At 40.2% G+C, this 26,437-nt stretch overlaps 1 protein-coding gene across 1 annotated transcript in view; it reads right to left on the minus strand.

Annotated features, from left to right (window-relative positions):
* Tmem255a (transmembrane protein 255A) overlaps positions 1 to 26,437 on the minus strand; it is a 59,574-nt gene that overhangs the window by 16,220 nt on the left and 16,917 nt on the right. Inside the window, exons 4-7 of the mRNA XM_071606027.1 lie at positions 25,654 to 25,743; positions 20,570 to 20,638; positions 18,535 to 18,623; positions 2,430 to 2,592 (exon numbers count right to left, since the gene is read on the minus strand). Coding sequence (XP_071462128.1) covers positions 2,430 to 2,592; positions 18,535 to 18,623; positions 20,570 to 20,638; positions 25,654 to 25,743 — 411 coding nt within the window. The remainder of the gene's footprint in view (positions 1 to 2,429; positions 2,593 to 18,534; positions 18,624 to 20,569; positions 20,639 to 25,653; positions 25,744 to 26,437) is intronic.

Consider the following 26,437-nt stretch of genomic DNA (forward strand, 5'->3'; position numbering starts at 1 on the left):
ACTACCTTCTCAATCCTTTCTTCTTTCTAACTTCCAGAAATTTCTTGAAGAAAAGATGTCTTCCCCAGGTACCCTTTGCCTTCAAATCACAGCCCCTTCTATCACCATGGAAAAGGATTTTATCCAATATTTCACACAGAGAGGGTAGTAGCACAAGCTATTATCATGTCTGTGGCATATTAGCCTTTTTCCTTTTTAAAATATATGCATTTTGAAAGTGGACAAGGAGAAAGAGGACAATGCCCATCTTCCAAAAATGGTGGAATTTTCAGCACTATTACTTTTAAAGTGTAAAACTGGAAAGAGGGGACATCTTGCAGGAACACCATAGAGCCTACCAAGTAGCCACCACCTACTCCATTTGTGCATCAAGATGGCTCTGCCACCCACGCCTGAAAGCATTAGGAACAATCAGGGAACTCCTACCAGTCCTGAGATCCTCATCTCCTCAACAACCAACTAGGAAGCTTATTTTCCAGTCCTTCCATTTGCCCATGGGGGAAAGTCTCCATGAACAAAGGGAATTCTTTTTCTCTAAAGAAGCCCCAATCCAGAAAGAGATTTCCTTCAGCTCTCTCACCTGAAAGCTCCCTCACAAGAAATCCTTTTCCATCCTAAGGCCTATGTTAGTGCTTCCCATACTCCTTAGAGCTTCAGATTTCTGTAGGGAGGGGAGAAGGTGAATAAGGAATGTGTATATAAGAGAGGGAAAGAAAAGAAGAGAAAGACTGAGTGTGGGCAGTAATGGATTTCTTTTGACATAGGGTCAGCAGCAGGGATGCTCAGTATTTCCTGTCAGTCCAGTTCTGCTGGGGACTTGCTGTTCAAACCTAGAGGTTTTTTCCCCCTTATCCAACCCCACCTTTCATTTTCCATCACCCATCCTTTTGACAGTCTGGGATCAAGTTACAAACTGCCTTTCAAGTTCCAGTTCCTTGGGGAACCTGAAACAGGGCCGAAAAACAGGCACAGGCCTAGCTCTGCTATAAGGTCCTTGCTTAGCATCTGGACAGCCATCTTAAGTGAAAGACCATTTTAAGAAAAATTTCACTTTCCCGCCCAAGGACGCATCACTACTCCCCCCATACCAACCACACTTGTAACCACCTGCATTAGGACCCATCTGGCTCTAATCCCTGAGCCTGCCCCATAAAAATCCCGACTATGTTGCTTTCTTCATAGGGAGAGATGGCCTTTATTTGTCAGTTCTTACAAATAAACTCTCGTGTGTATCTCTGCCTGGTCTCTTTCCTTTGCCTGATTCCTGATTCCTCACTTTCGTTTCACTGCCTATTCTCCTTTCTGGGGCCAAAACAAACTCCTTTTAGGCACAAATAATTCTCTAAGCACATTCCTTTGAAGAAGTGGTGCTCAACCATGGCTACAGATTAGAATTACCTGGGGAGCTTTTAAAACAATCATTGATGACTAGGCCTCAGTGTAAAATAGTTAAATCATAATCTCTGGAGAAGTGGCCCAGGCATCTGGGCTTTTCTGTTTGAGGTTTTTCTTTTTATGCACATTGGGTGATTCTAATATAAAGCCAGGTTGATAATTATAGCTCAAAATTATCATCTCCATAATTAAAGATGAAGGCTTATCAAATTAGCAAATAAATGCTTAGAAGTGCTTTAAAAGCAAAGAAAGGAAGAAACCTACTGTTAAAGAGTGCATACTATGTGCTGAATCCTGGCATACCTTTGCAGACACACACAAATATATGGAAAAGATTTGGAAGAGAGAAAAGGGAATGTGGGTAGGCTGAGGTTGAGGTTGAGGTTGAGATTGAAAGTAAGACCTGGCAAGCATCTTAGCCTTGGGCTGGCTCTTCAAATGCAAAAAGAAAAGAGCCTAGATGCTTTTTCTGGAGAAATTCCAGGGTGAAATTCCTGAAGAGGGGGAGACTAGTATTAATCCTTCTTTCCTTCCTTCTCTACCAAAAGCTTTTAAGGGAAAAAGTAACCAAGCTTTCTATTGAAAATGTCAGGGAGAGGTATGACAGACTGTTTACATAACTCGTATAAATGGGAGAACAGAAAACACCCCACCCTCCTCCCGTCCCATCCTCAAGATATGCCTCAAGAGCACAGGTAATTCATGTTAACAAGAAATATTTGCAGACTGATGACACTGCTTCAACTTGAGATGTCTGAAGGCAGCTACACCCTTGAAACAATTACTTCTGATTGCTCCCTTCAAAATATGGGTCTCAGGCTGGGGTCATGGCTTAGTGGTTAGCACATGTGAGGCACTGGGTTCAATCCTCAGCACTTCATAAAAATGAATAAATAAAATAAAGGTATTGTGTTCATCTACAACTAAAAAATACACATTTAAAAAAATGGGTCTCCATTTCCTCCAGTTACCTAGCCTTGCTCCCTACACCCAACAGGAACCACTGGGAAATGGAAAGTCACTTCCTTCCTTACCATGTCCTTAAAGCCTCCGAGGACCGCAGCAGTGATGATGCCCAGGAACAAGCCGACAATATTGAGGATGGTGGCAGACCAGAGCAGGTGGTAGAGATGGATGATATCCTGGCAGCTGCTGACATCGATGTATTCATAGTACCCACCAGTGATCTCCACCCTGCTACAAAGGGAGGAACACATTATAGTTAGTATTCTGGAGACAGGCTAACCCCCCAGGGATTTGACTACCATGTAGCTCAGCAAAGATACAAGTGGGCAGGTAGGGAGCTGTTGTAAGGGTCATCATAGCAGTGTACTTGGGGAGCAAGACACTATAATAAATAAAGTATGATTGCTATTTATCTAAACAATCAAGCAAAAACAAAACAAAAAAAAACCCCTCTTATCTGCCAGAGAAATACTTGTAACCATCACTAACACTATCCTAGATGGCATTTATTGATACTTGCTATATACAAGGTACAGTGTTGTTTTACATGTGTGGATTAATTAAATTTGAGTTTTCCAATATTGTAGCCACTAGCCATATGTGTCTATTTAAATGCAAATTAAGTCAAATTTAGAGTTCAGTTGCTCAGTCTCATTAGCCACGTTTCAAATACTCCATAGCCACATGTGGCTAGTGGTTGCTGTACTGGAGAGAACAGATTTCAGAACATTCCATCATCACAGAAAGGTCTATTAGACAGTGCTGCAAATCCTTATGGTATTCTGTGAGGTAGGTACTGTTACCCTTCCCATTTTGTGGATGAAGAATATGAAGCACACAGAGGTTAAGGAATTTGCCCAAGTCATAAGTGGTAAAGCTGGGATCCAACTAAGGCTTCAAAGACTCCAGTGTCTCCCTTGTCAAAACAAAACAACAATAGAAGTCCCACCAAACAAACAAAACAATGTCCCAGCAAAGAACCAAAAATGAGTTGCTGTACCAAACCCTGAATATCACCTCCTTGGAAAGGCTTCCCCTACCTACTCTTTCCAAAGACACCCCATCATCCACCCCTCTCTTGTTTATATTGCCTGCTATGGATCAAATTCATATGTTGAAGCCCTTGCATTAAGTGTGACTGTACAGTTAATATAGGTCCTGCATGTGCAGATTCAACCAACCACAGATTGAAATATTTTAAAATGGGGATCTGGAGCAAGATGGCTGCTGAATAAGATCCCCCTGTGATCTCTCTCCACAGACAAGTCAAGTAGCTATTCATGCACTACACTCCCAGCACAAGAGATACAGAAATCAGGTGAAAGATCATCGTGCCTGCTTTTAGTATGACAAAATGAGAAGATGCATGGAAGAAGACAGGAAGGGAAGAGGTGCCTGTATCATCCCTCCCCAACTCCAAGCCCCCCAGCATGGGGAGACATACCTCCCACTTGGGGAAGGAAGAGAGAATTAAGTCCAGGCCTCAGACTTGAAACCCAGTGCCAGGTACACCATGGTGAAACTCAGTGATGGGCAGAGCTCCACGACCCCCTACTGCCAAGCCAATACTCGTGAACTGAGGCTTTGGATTTGTGTTAAGCAAGGTAGCAGGAACTGCCTCCATCATCCCTTCCCTAACCATGGGAGACACACCAGGGAGCAGAATTTCACCCTCTGGGGAATAGGGCACAAAAGCTAGTTAAGGAATTTGTCTCACAGCCCTTTGTTAGACCCACTGGGATAAGACAAGCACCCAATAGAAACTGAAGGCCCCTTATGCAGGCCACAGATCACAGGCCAGAACCCAGATAAGGAGCTATAGTTCAGCTCTGTCATCAGGCAGAGACCTGTGCACTAGCTGGACAGACCCAAGTTTCTGTTGCCTCAGTTCCACCCTTAGAGTGGGCTTAAGGAACACCTCCCTCCTCACAAGACTATGCAGACCTCTGTGGCTGACAGTCAGGTTTGGCCCAGCTTAACACAAGCCTTAGTGGCCAAAAGTCTGTCTCCAACACCCATCCCCCAACCTCAGGCAACACAACTATTGCCAGGCCAGTGCTTACAGATGAGGCTCTAGAATTGCCCTGGCACCAGGCAGAGACCTATGCCCCAGTGGGACATACTTCTGTTTTAGCCTGCATCACTGCCATCTTTAGTGTGGCCTTCAGTGTACCCCTGAGACTGTGAAGATCCTTGCAGCTATAAGACTCAGGCACACCCCAACTTAGCATCACCTCAGGTGATGACCCTCACCCAAGGGCCTGCTTTCATCAACACTACCATAACCTCAGGCAGCATAGTGTGGTTCAAGACCTCATTTTCCCGGGACAGGACACAGTACTAAGCACACGACTTTGCCCTGGAATTTTCTACTAAGCTGGTAAAACCTAACACTGGGAAGATACTAATGGTCCCATCCCTATCTCTGCCTGTGGATGGAGCCTCTGGAAAAGCTCCAGTATCAGGGGAAGACACGTGGCCCTAAATTACTGAAATTCTATTCCAGCCAGTATCACCTGTGGCTGGTTGCTATAGCAACAGGCAATCCATGGAAGTGTGGACCTTGGTCCCACACAAGTGTTGTTGGTCTTGGTGGCCTGTAGGCTCACGGTGTGATAAAGATTGGTGGCTTTCATGGCCACAGGTATGACATAAGAGCCTGGGGCTGCTCCATCCATGGTAACTGCCTAGATCTGAGCAGAATACTACAGTGTCTGACCACAGGCAACTTCCCTGGGTAAGGCATCTGGGCCTACTATGGCATCAGGGAGAGGTTTGCGGGGATAGACTACTCTCTCTAGGTACTCTTCTATTTCTTTCTGAACAATAAACCCAATGAGTATTTGGGACAAACCTGGGCTTGGACTGACCTTTAGTATTGAAACAGTGACAATGCACCAATAGTGGACCTGGAATATCTGGACTTGGGTATAATGTAGTGCTGAAATGGTGAAAATAACTACAAGCTCAAAGAAAAGCAGTCTGCCCTAGAATTTCTCAAAAGAGAGGCACAAACTGGATTATGAAAATTGAAGTAAATACCTGATCTTTCAATGCCTAGATGATGGAACATGCATTTTTAAGCATCAAGAGCTGTTAGGAAATCATGACCTCACTTAGGACTCAAAAATAAAGTGCCAGAAACTTTCCAGGCAGTAATCAGTATAGGGACAGTCTCAAGAGAATTTTAAACAGCTGTTTTAAGGAAACTCAATGAGCTTGAAGAAAACAGAGAAACTGAGCAAAAAGATGGACTCAATTAAAAATTTCAAATAGAAATTCTTTTTCTAAAATTTTAGTTGTAGATGACAAAATACTTTTATTTTATTTATTTATTTTTTAAATTTTTATCTGGTGCTAAGGATTGAATCCAGTGTCTCAGACATGTTAGGGAAGGACTCTCCCACTGAGCCACAACTCCAGCCCTCAAGCAGAAATTCTTGATCTGAAAAATATACTCAGCAAAATTAAAAATGCAATAGAAGACAATGAAGCAGGATAGATCAAACAGAAGAAAGAATTAGTGAGCTCAAAGGCAGGCTATTTGAAAATACACAGTTGGAGGAGAAAAAAAGAATGAAGAGGAATGAAGAAAGCTTATGGGAACTTTGGGACAATATTAAAAGAGAAAATATTCAAGTTACTGGTGTTCAAGAATGACTTGAGAAGTCCAAAGGGGTAGAAAGGTTATTCAAAGAAATAATACAGGCGCTGGGATGTAGCTCAGTGGTAGAGTGCTTGTCTAATATGCATATGGCTCTGGGTAGCACTGCAAAGAATGAAAAAAATAATAATGGAAAAATTCCCTAACCTAAAAATGAGACAAATATCCAGGCATCTAGGTTCAAGAAGATCAAAGGTCACCGGTCAAATCTAATTCAGTCAAATCTAGACACCTGAAAATTAAGGTCCTCTCACAGATGAAAGGTAAAGAGAAGATTCTCAAAGCTGTTAGAGAGAAAAACAAAACAAAACAAAACAACAACAACAAAAAAAAAACAGGGGTGCCACAACTCTCCTGACTGCAAACTGCTCAGCCAAAACCTTAAAGGCCAGAAGAGAGTGGTATGAGATTTTTTTCACAGTGCTGAAGAAAAAAACTGTCAACCAAGAACAATGTACTCAGTGAAGCTATCCTTTAGAAAGAAAGGAGGGTTTTATAAAGACTTTCCCAGACAAACAAAAGCTGAGAAAATATATCTCCACCAGACCTGTCCTACAAGAAATACTAGAGGAAGTTCTTCAATCTTAAAGAGACATTAATGATTAAGAAGAAAACATAGGAATGTATAAAACTTATGGTAAGAGTAAGTATACAAATTCAGAATGCTCTAATATTTTAAGCATGGTACGTAAGCTATACATATGTTTAGCATGTATACTAAAAACTAAAACAATTAAAAATGATAATTACATTAATATGTTAAGTGATAGACAATATAGACAGAAGTAAAATGGGATATCAAAAATTCAAAATGTGGGGAGGAATGAAACAAAACTGGAGTTTTCTTATGAGTACACTTTATCTTTTTTGTTCACTTATTTGATTCTGTTCTTATCCTTAAGTTGCTAACATTTCAAAATAGCTTATTATAAGCAAAGATGTTTTTGTCTCATGATAACCACAAAGCAAAATTCTATTGTAGATAAATTAAAAATAATAAGCAAGAAATTAAACACACTACTATAGTAATTTACTTAACCACTAAGAAAGACTGTAAGGGAGAGAGAATAAGAGGAACTAAAACAAAAGTATAAAATAAGTTACATAATGGCTATGTTAAGCCCTTACATATCAATAATTACCCTGAATATAAATGGATTAATTCTCCAATTAAAAGACTGAATGGATAAAAAACAAGCTATAACTTTATGTTGCTTATAAGAAACTCACTTCACCTCTAAGGACACTCATAGACTGAAAAGTGAAGGGATGGGACAAGATATTCCATACAAATGAAAACCAAAAGAAAGCAAGAATAACCATACTAACATCAGATAAAGTAGACCTTAAATTAAACTTTGTGAAAACAGACAAGAAACATCATTATATTAATGACAAAGGGATCCATTTGGCAAGAGGAAATATCACACACACATACACACACACACACACACAGACAAGCAGAAATACATGCATGCGTGCACACATGCCTAATACTGGAGCACCCAAATATATAAAACAAGTATCAAAATAAACACCCTACTTCCAGTAATGGATCTATCATCCAGATAGAAGATCAACAGCAGAGTTAAATGGCACCTTATACCAAATAGACCTAATAGACACCTGTGAACATTCTACACAACAGCTGCTGAATACATACTTTTTTTTCATCAGCACGTGGTACATTCTCCAGCATAGATTATATGATAGGCCACAAAACAAGTCTTAATAATTTTCAAAAATTGAAATCATGTTGTTTTTTTCTGAACATAATACAATAATGCCAGAAACTGATAATAAAAAGAGTTTTGAAAAATATACAAGTACATAGAAATTAAACAACCTACTTTTGAACAACCAATAGATCAAGGAAGAAATCAAGAAGGAAATTTTAAAATTTCTTGAAACAAATGAGAATGAAAACACAACATGCCAAAACCTATCGAATATAGCAAAAATAGTACTAAGAGGGAAGTTCATAGCAATCAATGCCTACATCAAAAAAGTAGAAAATTCTCAGATGAACAATCTTCTACTGCATCTCAAAGAACTTAAAAACAAGAACACACATGGGGCTGGGGTTGTGGCTCACAGGTAGAGTGCTTGCCTAGCATGTGTGAGGCACTGGGTTCGATAATCAGCACCACATAAAAATAAAGATATTGTATCCACCTATAATTAAAAAAATAAATTTTTAAAAAACAAGAACACACAACACAAACTAAACCAAAATTAGTAAAAGGAAATAAATAATAAAGATTAGAGAAGAGATAAATGAAATGTCTAGAAAAGTAATGAAACAAACAGCTGGTTCTTCCAAAAGATAGACAAACCCTTAGCTAGACTAATAAAAGGAGAGAGAATACTAAAATAAAATCGATGAAATGGGAGACATTACAACTAACACCACAAAAATACAAAAGATCATTGGAGATTATCATGAACAACTATATACCAACAAATTTGATGATCTAGAAAACTGGACAAATTCCTAGACACACACACCTTACCAAGACAGAATTAGGAAGAAATAGCAAACCCCAAAAGACCAATCACAAATAACAATATTGAATCAGTAATAAAAAGCCTTCCATCAAAGAAAAGCCCCAAATCAGATGATTTTACTGCTTAATTATACCAAACATTTAAAGAACTAATACCAATTGTCCTTAAACTATTCCAATAAAAAAAATAGAAGAGAAAGAAATTCTTCCAGATACATTCTATGAACTCAGTATTATCCTCATACCAAAACCAAACAAGGACACAACAAAATATAAAGAAACTATAGACCAATATCCTTGATGAACATAGACATATCTGTAACAAAATACTAGCAAACCAAATCAAATAGTATATTAAAAAGATTATTCATTGCTTGGGGATGTAACTCAGTGGTACAGCACTTGCCTAGTATGTATGAGACCCTGGGTTCAATCCCCAATACCACACACACACACACACAAAAAAAGTTATTCACCATGATCAAGTGAGATACATCCCAGGGATACAAGGATGTTTCCAAATACACAAATCAATAAACATGCTACACCATCTCAAAGGAATAAAGGACAAAAACCATGTGGTCATCTCAGTCAATGCAGAAAAGCATTTGAAAAAATTCAACATCCTTCATAATAAAAACACTGAACAAATGCATATAAAGAACATACCTCAACATAATAAATTTCATTTATAATAACCCTTCAGCTAAGATTATCTTAAATGGGGAGAAGCTGAAAGTGATTTCTTTAAAATTTGGAACAAGACAAGGATGCCCATTTTTATCCCTTTTATTCAACATGGTGCCAGAAGTCCTAAACAGAGCGATTACGCAAAGGGAAAAAAAAGGACATCCAAATTGGAAAAATTAAATTATCACTGTTTGCAGATGACATGATTTTTTTTTAGAGAGAGAGAGAATTTTTTTAATATTTACTTTTTAGTTTTCGGCGGACACAACATCTTTGTTTGTATGTGGTGCTGAGGATCGAACCCAGGCCGCACACATGCCAGGCGAGTGCACTACCGCTTGAGCCACATCCCCAGCCCGACATGATCTTATATATAGAAATCCCAAAAACCTCTACTAAATAAATTATCAGAGGTAATAATGAATTCAGCCAAGTTACAAGATTCAAAATTATACACAAAAATGAGCAACTCTGCTCTATACCAATAACAAATTATCTGAAATAGAAATCAAGAAAACAATCTCATTTATAATAGATTCAAAAAATAAAAAAGATGTGAAAGATCTCTATGATATTAATTATAAAAACATTGATGAAAGAAATTGAAGAGAACACAAAAAGTAGAAAGACATCCTGTGTTCATGAATGGAAAGAATCAATATCATCAAGATGTCCATACTACCAAAGCAATTTATAAATTCAATGAAATCCTTATCAAAATACCAACAGAAAAAATTCTAAAATTTATATGAAACCACAAAAAATATTTTTTAGGGGGCTGGGGTTGTGGCTCAGTGGCAGAGAGCTTGCCTCTCACATGTGAGGCACCAGGTTTGAATCCTCAGCACCACATAAAAATAAATAAACAAAATAAATATAAAAAAAATATATTTTTTAGAAATGCCAAAGCCAAATTGGCCAAAAAGAACAAAGCAAGAGATATTTATGCTATCTGACTTCAAAACATACTACAAAGCTGTAATAATCAAAACAAGATGGTATTGATATAAAAACAGACACATAAACTAATGGAACAGAATAGAGAGCCTAGAAGCAAACCCACATATCTACAGCCAACTGATTGGCACTTAGAACATGTACTTGAAAAAAGACAATCTTTTCAATAAATGGTGCTTGGAAAATTTGATATCTGAATGCAGAAGAATGAAGCTAGACCCCTATCAACCCAAAATGTATTGAAGACTTAAGTGTAACACCTAAAACTATGAAAGTTCTAGAAGAAAACATAGGAGAACTTCTTCAGGACTTGGAATGTGCAAGGATTTTTTTTTGGGGGGGGACAAAACCTCAAAATCACAGGAATTGAAAGCAAAAATAGACAATTGTGATAACAACAAAGTAAAAAGTTTCTGCACAACTAAGAAAACAATTGATGAGTGAAAATACAATGCATGAATGGGAGAAAATATTTGCAATTAAGGGTTCATATCCAGAATATATAAGGAACTCCAAAAACTCAAACTACGAAATAACCCCATTTAAAATGGGCAATAGATCTAAATAGACATTTCTCAAAAAAGACATACACATGGCCAATGGGCACATGGAAAAGTACTCAACATCATTGATCATTGGGGAAATGTGAATCAAAGCCACAATCAGGGCTGGGGATGTGGCTCAAGTGGTAGCGCACTCACCTGGCATGCGCGGGGCGCTGGGTTCGATCCTCAGCACCACATAAAAATAAAATAAAGATGTTGTGTCCACTGAAAACTGAAAAATAAATATTAAAAAATTCTCTCTCTCTCTTTTAAAAAAAACACAATCTCTTTAAAAAAAAAAAAACCTTACCATATTTAGAATGGCTAATATCAAAAAGACTCAAGATAACAAGTGCTAGTGGGGATGTGGAGAAAAAGGAACCCTTGCACACTGCTGATAGGATATGGAGGTTCCTCAAAAAATTAAAAATAGAACTACCATATGATCCAACAACTCCACTGCTGGGTATATATTGAAAGGAAATGAAATCAGTATGTCAAAGACACATTGCACTCCCGTGCTCATCTTAGCACTAGTCACAATAGCCAAGAAATGGAAATGACCTACGTGTCCATCAACTGATAAATGGATCAAAGAAAATATGGTTCATGTACGTAATGTAATCATATTCAGCCTCAAAAAGAGCAAAATCTCTTGTTATTTACAGCAAAATGTGTAGAACTAGAGAACATAAAGACAGAAAGACAAGTACCTCATGATGTCACTCATATGTAGAATCTAAAATAAGTTGAGTGCTGCAATAAACATGGGAGTGAACATGTCTCGTCAATCTATACTGATGATTTAGGTTATTATAAGTAATGTAGAGATGATTTAAAGTATACAGAGGGCTTATGTAGGTTATATGCAAATATTATACCATTTTATATAAGGTACTTCAGCATCTACTGATTTTTGGTAACAGGAAGGGGAAGGGGGATAGAACAAATCCTCCCTCAATACCAAGGGTACTGATAATGAATCTGAAACACTGTAGTTTTTAAAATCAAACTCACAACCAAATGCCCCAGCATCAAGATGGCTACTGCATGTGACTTTCCTAATATAAGAATACCAAAAATGAAAAAAGAAAACTCCAAGTTTAATCTCCAAAATGAACCAGGGAGAAATTATTCATATAAGAAATGTTTTAAACTTTATAGTTGAATTTATATTAATATTCTTTAAAATCAGCTTCTCTGATGAAGTGAAATCAGTGTGGATACAGGACAGACTACATCAGAAGCATCAGTGTTTGTGCCCACGTGTATCTGCTTGTGTGTGTCAGTGTGTTATTTGTACATGCCTATGACAGTCTGTGTATGTAAATATGCTTGTGTGCATATGTCTTGTAGAGAGACATGGTTAACCATGCAGATTTCTAGGCCCAGCCCCTGTCCTACTGCATCTGGCAGAGCTTCTGACAGTAGAGCTGTGTTAGCAAGCCCATCAATGTTGGAGACCCACTGTTTTCAAGTTATGAGCTTCCACAGAACTTTAAGGGTGTTGTGATTCATCAGAATTTGAATTGGATTTCAATATTTTCAGGAACGTGTCTCAAGAGCCCATTCATAAACGTAACTTGAGTGTTTCCTGTAAGTTAGCACTGTACTCAGACTTCAGAATGGGATCAGGTGGATATACAGATTATTTATTGTCCCCAAAGGCACAGCTAAACAAGGAACTATCCCCTGAAATGAGCAGGCATATGTATAAAGGTGAGTGTGGAATTGTAGAGGTTAGGGGCCAGCTTTTGACATCCTTCAAATTATCTTTGCCTGTCTCCTAAAACACAAAGTGTGGGCTGGTAGTATACATAGACAGGCAGTATGCCACCACAAACTCTGGAATCAGGCTGAATTTGAATCCCTATTTATTGTCTGACCTTGGGCAACTTTCTTAACCTCTCTGAGCCTGGGGGATTTAATGAAAACATGCATGAAAGCAGTACTGCAGCACATAATAAGAGACCCCACAAAAACACATGGTTACATTTTGTCCCTTCTAAGAGCCACCTTCTGGCAACACAACTCAAATCTCTGGATGCTGTGCCTAAAGTCATTAATGCTTTAAAAGCACAGATATGAACATGAACATAGATGAGGAGTTAGTTTATTTTAAAGTATTCAGTAATTTGGGGCTGGGGATGTGGTTCAGTAATAAAGCATTTGCCTAACATGCACAAGGCCCAGCATCACAGAAAAAAGTAGTCAATAATTTTATAGAAGATATGTTTGGTTTCAATTAAGTGAGTTCAACAGCTTTTTAAAATTTTAAACTGAACCATGAAGTGAAATAATAAAAATACCTAGATGTGGTTCAGGTTTTGGAAAATTAATGTGGTTTGCTTCTGTTTTGAGATTTGTGATTCCATCTGGTCCAGTCTCTGAGCACAGCTTCCTCTGGAATTGCACATTTTCCATTGCCACTGCCTCTACCCTCATGCCTCCAAGACTGTAAGCCCCTCCTACTGGTCCCTATGTTGCCTGATTGCTCATCCTAAAACACTTTTTAAACTATGTCATTTGCTTAATCAAAACCTTTTCGGGCTGGGACTGTGGCTCTGAGGAAGAGCACTTGACTTGCATGCGTAAGGCACCGGGTTCAATCCTCAGCACCACATAAAGATAAAAAAAATAAAGATATTGTGTCCACCTATAATTAAAAATAAATTAAAAAAAACAAAAAAAATCTTTTCATAGCTCCCCATTATCTTCAGGAAAAAGTGTCCAAATTCCTCAGTCTGCCACAGTCTGGCCCCAAAATGGTGACCACATTCCAGTTAGGCTGAAGTTCTCCAAAACTGCAAACTGGCTATGCTGGATATTTATTCCAAACCTTTACTCAGATTTCTCCTCTTCCATGGGAGATACTGCCTTCTGTTCTCTACCTGTTGTAATCTCTCCCACTGCTCAAAACTTCAATAGTGCCCTTCTTTGAGGACTTCAGAGCCCATTCCTTATCTTTTCTCCTGGACTCTCACAGCCTCAAATTGTCTATTCCTTTTAGTTTAGATGAATTGTTCAGTTATTCATCTAATCCAAAATATATGGAGAGCCAACTCAGTACTGAATACTGTACTACAACAAAGTTTGAGGTCACCATGGTGACTGTTGAAATCGTAACCTCTTGAGGGCAAGGGTTATCTCTTACACTTCTTTGTGTCTCCCTCACTACCTAGCACAGTGGTAGAAATGTGACAGATTATGGTTAAATACTTGGTGAATGAGTAACTGAGTGTGCGACTGATCACTGCACTTGTCATGAGATTGACTATCCCCATATAAGTGACTTGCTCCCACTTGCTCTCAAATTGCTGGGTGGGTCTGGAAACAGATTACCTCTCTGTATTTCAGTCTTCACTTAACAAAGGAGAAGGGATTATATCTTGGATAAGGCAGGAGGGCATCCTTCTGCTCTTCAACAGGGATCTGAAACCACTCAGCAATTGTGGGTGGGCAGGCAGTGGCAAGGCATTGTCTCTGTGCATCTCTGTCTCTGCATGTATTATATACATTCTTTAAGTCTCCTTCCCTACAACCCCCCTGGTAAAGTCAGTTCCTTAAAGGCAATACCATGCCTTGATACCTATTTTTTGGGAGCGGTACCCAGGATTGAACCCAGGGGGGCTTAACCATTAAGCCAGCCACATCCCCAGCCCTTTTTTTAAAAAATATTGCACTTAGTGATGAGTCTCGTCTTGCTGCGTTGCTTACTGCCTCTCTAAGTTTCTGAGTCTGGCTTTGAACTTGCGATCCTCCTGCCTCAGCCTCCCAAGCCACTGGGATTACAGGCCTGAGCCACCGTACCCGGCTTGATACCTATTCTTATAGAACATTATATGGCACATAGTAGGAGCTCCATAAAAGTCTGTCAAAGGAAGTAATGAATAGAAGTAAGCTATCTTCTTTCATTTTATTACCAGCTGAAGCAATTCACGAACCACTCCATTTCCTTTCATTTCCTTTAGATTACACACTGAAAACCAGTGATATTGACTTGACCTCTCCAAAGATGAGTGAGTAGATGAAAGCCAGAGGTTCTCTGAAAGGCAGCCGCTGAGGAGCTGTGTCCTAGAGAAAGCCACCTCCTGCACAAGGCTAAATGGAATAATCTATGTTTGGTATTAAAACCTCACCACCCATGACGTCAAAGAAGGTCTGTGGGTTCGAGGGGACAGTAGAATCTCTGTTTCTGTAGCACTGTACAAATGACTGCCTGATGTTTTTGTTCCCACTTTTTTTTTCTTGGCCTCCTTTCCAGGAAATGGACTGGAGGAGCTGGCAATTGATTAAAAATAGGCTTCGTGTAAGGAAAACAAATACGCATTGGGCAAAATTAAAGTCTCCAAGCCTCAGAACGCTTGTTTGCTAGCTATATTTAGGCTTTGAGTTTAGGTCTCATTGGTTTTGGCTGAAAAAAGCCCTGGGTCAAAAAAAATTTTTCCCTCAACGTTGGGACCGTCCCCTCTTCAGTCTCATGGCCTAGGTTTATGACCTGATGAAAAGTTAAGCATGTCCTTTTCTACTGGCTTTGCCCCTGAAATCTTGGCATTATGACCTTGGAAAAGGGCATTGAAGGATGCCTGGGACTCACCTCTGGGCACCAAGTAGATAAAATTCATTTCCAGGCTTGAAGATCTTTAGGAGTAGTGCTCCCATGACCCCTGTCAGTTGCCTAATCTAATATTTTATGTTCCTGTTGAAAAAGAAATTCTTTTGTTCCTTTTCAGCAAACGTCACTTGCTTTTCATCAGCTCTTTACTTATACCCCTCCCTGTGCTGAAGTCGGGGGATAATGAGATTTAGTCATGTCCCCTGCCCTTTGGGAGCACACAATTTAACATAGCTCCTCATAAAGTTCCTTGATTAACGACAACACTGGTATAACTTGCTTTAAGAAAGTAAGTCAGTTATTAAGTTCAGATTGACAGGAAGATAAATTATGTTTGAGCCTTCAGTTTCAAAAAAAAAAAAATAGAAAATATTCACCTGAGGGCTCAGCTAAATGGAATTTAAAAGACAGATTTTATGTATTCAATCTTTTTTCAGAAACACCCATTTCAGAAAGAAAGGTGTGTCTGCAAGAAATCACTTCTCAGCCCTCTCTGTGGGCCTCTCCTTCTCCAGATCTCAAGCCCAGTTCCAGCCAGCTCCCAGCCCCCACCTCAGGAGGCCATGAAATGGAAAAGGAGAGAGAGTCAGGCCAGAGGAGAACAGTGAAGAGGAGAAGGGAGGTGGCAAGAGGAGGGACAGAGAAGGGAGGAGGTAAAAAACAGGCAAAGATAGAGCACAAGAGGGAGGTGTAAGGAGAGGCAAGAGAAAAGATAACAAAACAACCTCAATTCCCTTAAGACCTCTTTTATATTCCTTTGATCATTTTTGGAAGGATGGGCTCAGGAAGTGTAATTATAGTCAGCTCTCAATCATTGCTGCTAAGGAGGGAAGTCCTTTACAAGTGTTAGCTATTATTACTATATGAATAATTGAACCCTCCAGATAATCCCTAAGCTTCATCTGAATGTCTTCCTCTTCTGCCAGAGCTTTCAACAAAATAAGACTGATTTTAGCAAAGTAGGTAAAGGGCTGATGTTGAGTTCTCCTTTTCCTTCCTACTTCCAGCCTGTCAGGTTTTAATCCTCAAACCAGAGAAAAGGACCCCCAATACCAATAGTGAGGAATGTGCATGATGAGGAGGCTGCATCTCTCTGAAGCCTCTGGATCTACTTCTTTTCCAGTTCCCATCTGCCAGTTCTTCCTTTACTCCCTCCCCTCGCCCTCACCTCCCCTGCACTAAGTCTGAAAAAACATGTGTGCATGGGCAGGCATTGGCTGAAAACACCTTGCATGGAGAGGTGTCTGCTCATGTTCCATCACCTGCTCTGCCTTCCTGTCTATTACACCTTCTAGATTGCTCTTAAAACTATATCCTGCTTTCTATTATCCCCAAGCCAACTTAACCTGGGCTTCATTCTCTGTAGCCTGCATTATTACAATGGTCTCGTAGCTGCCTCCATTCCACCATTCAAGTGTATCTTCCATGCTGTACTCTTCAATAGCTCCCAGTTGCCCATATTGTCAAGTCCAAAGTCATTCTTAAAGCCAATGAACTCTCTGCCATCTGACTTTTGGTGACAGCCCTGCCCTCACCTCCTATCAGGCCTTCTGTAACTTCCTCCACTCCTTGCCTCCTGAAGACTGCCAGAAATACCCTCTCCAATTCTACGGCCCTTTTGGTTTGTCTTCTAACTTTCTACTTACCCTTTAAGTCTCAGGTCCCACATTACCTCCTCTTTGATACTAACATCCCCCTGAAAACTCTGATTTTCATTCATTTAGGTCACCAGAGTCCCTATTATATCTATGGACCCCCACAGCACTTTTACTACATTGCAATCGATTATTCACATCTGTTTTCTCTACTAGTCTGTGGGTTCCCCAATGGCAATTTATAATCCTATCACCTATATATGTTTTAAAAGAAAGAATAAGTGATATTGTGGCAATTAGAAGGCAGAGAGCCAGAGCAGTTACAGCAGAACTAGCACCAACTCTGCTTCCACATCAGGGCCTTTGCACTTGCTGTTCCCTCTGAAATACTCTTTCTTCAGATGTCTGCTTCAAGTGCCTTCTCATTTCATTCAAGTCTCTGCACAAATGTCACTGTTATGGTTGGGATATGAGGTGTCCCCCAAAAGTTCCTGCTAATGCAGGAATATTCAGAGGTGAAATGATTGAATTGTGAGTGCTGTAACCTAACCAGTCCATTCTAGTTTGAATGGACTGACTTGGTAGTAACTGTACACAGGTGGGGTGTGGCTGGAGGAGGTGGGTCACTGGGCGGGGAGGTTGTGCCCTCGAAGGATGTGGCTCCTCCCTCCCTCCCTTTGACACTAACATCCCCCTGTATCTTCCATGCTGTACTCTTCAATAGCTCCCAGTTGCTCCCAGTTGGGGATCTGGTTCCAGATCCCCAAAGACCTGAACAGCTTTCCTCCACTGGGCCTTCTCCCATATGTGCTGCCTTACCTCAGATCCAGGGCCATGAAGTTGGCCATTTGTGGACTGGGACCCCTGAAACCATGAGCCCCAAATAAACTTTCCCTCCTGTAAATTGTTTTTGTCATGTATTTTGATCACAGTGACACAAAGGCTGACTAAAACACTCACTTTTTCAAAGAGGCCTTCTCTGGCTATTCTAACATAGCATGTGTGCATGCATGCACACACATGTGCACACACACATGCGTCATCAAGAGCTTTCTACCTCTCCTACTTTATTTTTCTTTGGAGCTGATCACCAAACTTGCATTATATTACATATTTGTATGATTATTGACTGTCTCCCCACCAGAATAGAAGCTCCATGAGGCAAGGACTTTTGCTTTGTTTGCTGCTGAATCTTCAGTGTCCAGAACAAGTCCAGACACAGTGAAGGTGCTTAACTATTTGTTGAATGGTGTTAAACTTGGACACAGAGTTGGATTCAACTCCTACTTCTATAGTTTTCAATTTTGTTGTGAACTTGGGCTAGTTGTTGCTTTCCTCTAAGCTTTGCAGGGCATGTGCCTTCCCCAACTGCAAAATGGAGACAATTCTACATAACTCATGGGTAAGAATTAAATGAGGTCAAGTACATGAAAATACCTAACACAATGCTTGGCACAGAGAAGACCGTTAGCTGAAACCTTTTGACAGACCAATGTCTTCTACTTCTCTGATCCCTACCACACACCCATTGCCACCCTTGGCTTTTCTAGTGCCTATTTTGATCAAACTGTTATTCCTGTGCTGGAGGCTCAACACTTACTTGCCACAGTTGTAGAGGTCACAGCAGAAGCAGGTGTTACCCCGAATGCGAGGTGTGCAGAATCCACGGCTGAGGTGAGGGCAGTTCACCTGAGGGTACATAGCAATGAAAACATGAGCTAGCATTGCACAAGAAGAAGGACCCTCTGAGATTGGAAATGCAAGTTAGTGACTGATGGAGATGGTAAGGATGACTGTGAAATGAACACACCCACACATGAGAGGGATGGGGCTGGGTGGGGAGGTGGCTAGACTTGTGCATTAAGCAAGTCACTGTGTAGCTTGGGCTTGTGCTTAACCTCATCCATAGCCCTCAGTGCCCCATCCCTGAATGGTGAACATGGAGAGGAGAAAGGATGGATGGAAGGACAGACAGAGGAATGGACAGGAGGGAAGGGAAAATTAGGGTATTGGAGGAAAGAAGACCATGTGGGAAAGAAGACGGAGGGGCCATCACATGCACTCTGAAGTACAATAGTACCTCTCTAGCTGCCTGGGTAAGGTTCCTCATAACCCTCGCGGAAGGAGAATTTTTGGTTGAGGAACTTATGACCTTACATAGGAAAAATAGGATTAGGGGGACCAGGGTTACAAGTGAACCTATGGAAGTCATTATTAATATTTTTAAAGTCACCAAAGTAACACAAGAAAGCCATTACAGTGAAATCAAGAAAATAGCAAAGACATTGTACACATTTTGAGTTTGCAATACATTTTTTTGAAACTGAAAAATGTATTTTCCTTTACCACCTCTTGTTTGCAAGAAAATTTCCAGATTCTCTCTTTTTATAGATGCAATGAAGTACCTGTAAATTTGTTTTTCTTTGTTATGGAAAATATTCACAGTAAATAGGCACTCTTTTCTATAGTGGGTCTCTCATCCAACATCTCACTGCCTTTCTGAGAAACTATTAGCACATACACATTTCTATTCCTCCCTTCTAATCCAAGAATAGTTAGAAAACAATGATAAATTTGTGGTTGGTAAAAGAAAAAGGAGGTAAGTGGATAGCAGAATCATAATAAAAGTATTTGCCATGATGTCTTGGGGACAGGTCTGTCACTCTGCCTAACTTCCAGGGCACCATTCACATTGTTTTTTTTTTTTTTTTTTTTTTTAATGTAAAATGGCTTTCCCTGAATTTGTGCAATACAGTAGCCATTTTGCCTTCACTTGCTTCCCTCTTCTCTTCCCAATCACTAATTTATCATTTTTATAAGTATTCTTTGAGGGACTGGCTTTCAAGTTGAGTATAATAGAGTACCAAACTGTCAACAGTCCTGAAAACATAAGTAGAATTTCATACAAAGCGATCCCTGAGTTGGAGAGGGATTATGGTGTACTGAAATGAAAGCTCTCCAAAAATGACCTGTGGCTACCGCCATTGCCTATAGTTCTGTGTGAGGCGTCATGGAATACAAGGAGGGATTCATGATGCAGGAGAGATGCTCTCATGTGCCTACTCAAGTATTTTGAGAGTCTCTTGGGGGTGTTATGAGAGGGATCAGGCTAATAGTCTGGACCTCTCTAGAGATTCAAGATAAACCATGTTGCTCAGTTGCTACTACTTGGCCTCCAGGCATTTTCTATGTGTAAGGCTCAGGCTCTGCCTGCTTAGTCCAGGCCTTGTGCTTTGGTGGGATTCCCACCTTTCTTCCAGCTGGGCACCAAGTCCAGGTAACTGAATCATCATTCACAGAGACCAGGGAGGAGCATGCTCTGTGGCCTCATCTGTCTCATGTGTACTCATCTGTCCCTCTTGGGATCAAAGCCACATACTGACAGGCTGATGGCTGGGGTCATAGGGGCAGCCTGTGGCCACAGAACAAAGTAAATCTGATTAGGCCTCATAAGGCTCCAACCTATGACCATGACCATGGCCTCATTAGCACTGTGCTCTGACCAACTGATCGAATCAGCTAAAGCACCTAGCAGGACATCATAGGCCTGTGAAAATGAGTTAAAGAGAGGGGGTTTCAGGCAAAATAGAAGACTTTCCCAGGAGGTAAAGACACACATCCTCATTCTGGCTCACCTCCTCAGCTTCCTTCTGGGATGTCTTGGGGACATAGTGGCACCGGTTAGCGTAGAGTGGTTTCAGATCCTGGAAAGGGAAACAGCAAACCAAAGGGGTTTTGGCTTTGGAAAATAAAAAATCAGGAGCTCTGCTTGGTAATAAAAGATTTACAAACACACACACAAAACACACACACACACACACACACACACACACACACACCATAGGAGGCAGTCGATTGTGTTAATTACTGAAATCTCCCATCTAGGGAACCTGAGAATGTAAGGGTCAGACAAAAATGTTCTAATAACTGCTTGCTATTGGGGTACTTGGTTAATAAGAAATTAGGAAATTGATTGAGAAATGAGTTTCTTGAAATTTCCTCTCTGGTTTTCTGTTATTAGTCTTTGTCTTCTTGAAGGCAGTCCCCAGGGAACAAGATTCAAAACTCCAGGTTACTGCGACATTACACTCCCATACTGAGAGAGCACAGCTCCAACAATGAGGTCTCATTATCACCTGCAGATGGGTCTAGGGTTGGCTGACTTGTACTACTTGCTGTCATTTCCACAGCTTTTTCAGAAGGAAGAGCTTAGGAAAGCAAGACCCTAAAGGATGGGCAGCTATTGAGACTGCTGTAGATTTTAACTCAACTGAACTCTGAACCATTTTTCACTCACCTACACAGATTAAATAAAGCCAGTTAACTTCAAAAATACTGCTAAAGCTCAGAAAACTAACAAGGGGCTCAAGGACAGTTGATTTAACTGCTGGCCTGGCCAGCTTCCTGGTGTGGGAGCTCTCAGGTGTTGGGGGTAGGGAAGAACACACACATCCAGGGCTGTCTGGAACCCTGCAGCCTTGGGATGCTGTTCACCAACATCCCTGAGCAGTAGAGGGCTTCTGCCAAAGGCAGGTTAGGACAGGATAATAGTTTATGCAAACTGACCCTAGAGGTTTTGTCCAAGTGCCCAGGCAGAGGGAATTTATCTTTTGTCATTCTCCCTTCTGCCCCCACTTCTCTTGCCATTTCCAATCTGGTGGCTGCTTTTTCCCACACACATGATTTAGAATCTACTATTCGAGGTACCCAAGTGCCTCCTGCTTCCTAGCCAGCACCCTCATGAAAGAGCTAGGGCTTCTCCACCAGCTGATTCTAAATGAATATCCTGGCCATTCAATGCTCTGAAAGTACATTGCCCTAGCTCAGCCTGGAGTCAGGCTGGAAAGAAATAAGGGTTCTCATGTTCACAGCTGTCAGGGTTTATTTTCCATGTTTGGGTAATGGTAAAATCATTATGATTCTGCTGCAAAAGAGGCTTAATATACTGGTCATAACCTCCCTAACCTTTTGGTTTTGTGCATTCAGCCACCAAGGGCCTTAAATGAAAACAGGTATGCATGGCGACTACCCATTTGCTGACTCTGGCTGCTATTCTTTGAATCGAGGCCTCAGGAGAAAAGCAAGAACAGGCAATTAGGAGGTGAGAAAAGGTCACTCAGCCAGGGCTTGCAAACTCTGTAACCTGCAGGTCTACCAACTTATGCAGGAAAGCATGGAAAGGGAAATTGCTTTATGTTGAATGTCTACTCTATGCCAGAATCTTTTAGGGAATGTTCACACTCATTGCTTACTTTCATCCTTGTGCTCACCCTGAAAGGAAGGTTACCATTATATAAATTTGGAAGAGAAAGAAACTGTGATACAGGAAAGTAAAGCAACTTTCCCAGCGAGTTAATGGCCATAGCAGGGAGATGGAAAAGGAAGGAAATATGAGACCAGAGAGAGAAGTCACAGGGGGATTGTGAGAAGGTATGCCTTGAGAGGATGTTCAGATTCACCCAAGCCAAAGGAATAGGGCAAGATGAGGCTAAATGGCTTCAATAATAGGACACACTGACTCTAACCCACCTAAGCTGTGCTAGGGTCCAATGCCTTTCATTTAAGTTGGCTGAAATATTACCATAGATTAATAAAGACTCCTACCTCAAAACTCTTGGATGTCAATAAGGACTCCCAGATGTCTTAGGGCAGGTGCAGTGTAAATAGAAACATTTTCTTATCTAGCCTTATCCAAAATCTCTGAATCAAATGCAACAGTACAATTCACTAACTGCAGGATGTACAGAGGGACTAGACTCAGAGGCAAGTAGTTGATCATTACAGGAAACTTCCAATAGATAGAATTTGGATTTTTACCTATTGCCTTTCACTGAAGTCAACAGTCAAAAGCATTTAGGAGTATCAGGGAAATACAAATCAAAATGATAATGAGATACTGTTTCATACTCACTAGGACAGTTAGAATCCAAAAGTCAGATAATAATGAGAGTAGGAGAGGATTTAGAGAATTTAAGAATCCTCATAGACTGCTGGTGAGAATGTCAAATATTGCAGCCACTTTGGAAATCAATCTGGCATTTCCTCGAACTACTAAACATAGTTATCATATTACCTAACAATTCCACTCCTAGATGGAAAGGAAATCAAAACAAAATATATGCCAATGCAGAAACTTGTACATAAATGTTTATATTAGCATTAACACAAATGTTTATAGCAGCATCATCCACAATAGCAAAAAAGATGGAAACAACCCAAATATCCATCAGTTGGTGACTGAACAGATAAAATGTAGTACATCCATACAATGGAAGTTATTAGGTCTTAAAAAGACATGAAGCACTGATACTTGCTATAAGTTGGATGGACCCTAAAAACTACTAAGTGAAAGAAGTTAATCACGAAAGGCCACATATTATAGGATTCCATTAATATGAAAGGTGTAGAATACGGATGTATATATAGAAAAAGAAAGTGGATTTTTGGTTACTTAGGGACAGGGAGGAATGGGGGGATAAGGAGGAGACAGATAAAAGGCATGTGGTTTCTTTTTTAGATAATAAAAATCCTTTTAAATTGACTGTAGTGATGATTACACATAACCATGGATATACTAAAAACCATTGAATTATACTCTTTAAATGGGTAAGTTACACAGAATATGAACTATCTCTCAATAGAGTTGTTTAAAAAAAAATTAAGAATGAAAGAAGGTGGGAAAAGAAGGAAGCCATTTTAACTCATGATGCCATCAAAATCTACTGCAGGCTTCCTAGCTTCTAGGCCTGTGTTGCCATGGAGACTGCCTCAGAGTGAATACTCCTTGTCAAATGGGGATAATAATGCCTGCCCTACATATCTCACAGGATTGCTGTGGGTCTCAAATGAGATAATAGATGTGAAGGCACATTGAAAAGCTAAATGCACTACACAAAAACAAGGAATTAGTGTTATTAAGATGGCTTCTGTTGAATACAAAATAGCATGCATGCTATGATTGACTGAAACCATGCTACAAAAATAGGTATATATATTCAGATGGTAAAATGCAAAAACAATAAGAATTACTACACTGTGGTGGTAGAATTATGGATGTTAAGAGTTACTGATGTGTCATTTGTCTTTTTAAGAGGAAAAATGAAGAAAAAGATGACTGTTCCTAGCTAAAATCTGAAGGGATGGGTCTGATAGAGGTGCTTGTATTATATCCCTGGCCTTGAAAGAAAATCAGGCTGAGGTTGTTCTCTCTCATCCCATATATCCCTCCTTCTCAGAAATTATGTCCTGAGATGCCATTTCAGAGACTGCTTGGGCAACAGAATTGACCATATAAATTTCTTTAATCTTGACAAATGAGGGGCTGACTCTTCTGTCTGAGAGAACGGTCCAAGAAGAAGTTGGAGTTGAAATAGTGATGTCTCAAATTGTCTTAACCCAGACCTAAACATACACATGACACTCCCTCAGATGACCTGAACAATTATCCAGTCACTAAAAATGGAATTTTAAAAATTCTGATAGTATAATTTTGCTCTGATTCAATTGTTTTAGAAAATATAATTTCCAATAGTTCATGTGATATTTTCATTTTCAATGTTGATTTAGTTGGGGAAAAAAGGACTCTGAGTTTGTTGTGAGGGCTCAGTAAGTTGCTGTGGCTCATGCTTGGTTTTGGTCTGTGACATACTTTATGATTTCCTAAGGCTTAGGTCCTTTTGCCTTTTTGAGCTCCTTTCTCCATTAAAATATTTAAAAATCATATTTCCCTTGTTATAAATGTGCTACATTTTATGACTGCATTGGTACAAAAACAAATATATGTAAAAATATATATATGAAAAATATATATAATATATATATAAATAAAGGTTCATCATTTTTCTTTTTATTTGAAATGAAATAATAATATTTTTGTGGGACTCTTAAAGTACTATGGGTCCTAAGCCCTGTGCTTACTCTGCTTAATGGAGAAACTTTCCTTGTGCCAGAAATCTGCTATACTGTGAAGCAGAAAGTACTGAAAGAGGGGCAAGGACTCTGATAGAAAGCTAAATGGGAATATCCTTAGAGCCAGACCTCTCCAGAGAAGAAGCACAGGTTTGGGACTCAGGAGTAAAATGGTTCTTACTCAAGGCAAAGCTTCTCCAGAGCAGGAAGCGTTTGGCACCTGAACTGTGGTACTGGGCTCTGATTGGAGGCTTTTGGCTCTGGGCTTTCTCCAAATCCCCAATTACATCACCAATCTCTGAGCACTGTTGTAGGAACATTAGAGTTCAAGTGCCTGAGAAAAGATGACTGTGTCCTCATCATCTGCTCTTGCTATTGCAAGGGAGGCCATCCATGAAAACTTTCAATGCTTTCAGGAAGTTTTGTGGTTTCCCGCTTTCTCTCCCTATCCGCAATACTAGTTTCCAAGCCATTCCTCCAACCCCAAGCCCCATGTGTCTTCCTTTCCAAATCATACAGTCAAAGGTCTAGATCTAGCCCTACTACTACTGGGCAGCCTTCCCTAAGAGAGTCCAAGATAAGCCACTGTGGCTTTCGGAGTTTATACCCCTGGCTAAGACCTGATTCTCTAGAAGCTTATGTGTCCTTTGGTGTTCTCATCCTAATTGTCAGCTCTTGAGGAAAGAGACCCTGCCTTCTACGTCATGTGTACTCTTCAAAGCACTTAGCGCAACACTCAATGTCCAGCATACATTCAACGGAAACTTGCTGTACTACACATTCACTTCAACACAGGGCTAATAATACTCACAATGTGTCTGGCAGCAAAGACCCCGTCAACTATGGCACAACAAAAAGCTGCAATCACACCAAAGCTGATAAACACGATAGAAGCCACCAGCTGCAAGGGGGGAACAAAACAAAAAGTATCTGTTAGCCTTCTACAGTTGCTGTTTCTGGAGACGGGGTGATCCCCAAGAGACTGCCAGCCAAAGCACAACTCTAGCCTGCCACCCCATGGAGATGCTCTTTTTTTTTGTCATGCAGGGTGAATGGGAGTGGGGCTAAGTGGGGAGAGAGAGAAGAGGCAACTGAAGCACTTTTTTTTTTACATTTTCAGAGAAAGGTAAGAAATTCACTCTCTGAGCACCAAATGGAGAGGAGGTTTGCTGGTATCAAGCATGCTGTCCTTGGAGGGATTTGACTTGTGAAGCCCTTCCATCCTCAGACTCAGAAAAATGTTGGACCACTGACATCATGTCTTCTAACCCTCTATTTTATTTATGTGGAAATGAAGGCACAGTGAAGCAAGTGGTGTGCCCATGGTCTCCACGTAGTCTATAGATAAACCTGGTGTCTACCAATTCCTACTGCATTGCTATCTGTACCCCCTCACACTGCTGCTGGACAGCATAGTGAATCCTGATGAACACAAAGGTGATTCTGAGGTCCTACGTGCCCTTCTCCTTCACTGAAGAAAAACAACATTCAACTTACTAAAAATTAAATGTCAGGGACATTTTACAAAGGCTGAAGTCTCTGAAACTGAACAATTCTGTGTGTTATATATGGAAACGTTCAAATAAGAAAAAATG

The sequence above is a fragment of the Marmota flaviventris genome, chromosome X, assembly GCF_047511675.1.
Source record: "Marmota flaviventris isolate mMarFla1 chromosome X, mMarFla1.hap1, whole genome shotgun sequence".
In the NCBI taxonomy this organism is placed as follows: domain Eukaryota; kingdom Metazoa; phylum Chordata; class Mammalia; order Rodentia; family Sciuridae; genus Marmota; species Marmota flaviventris.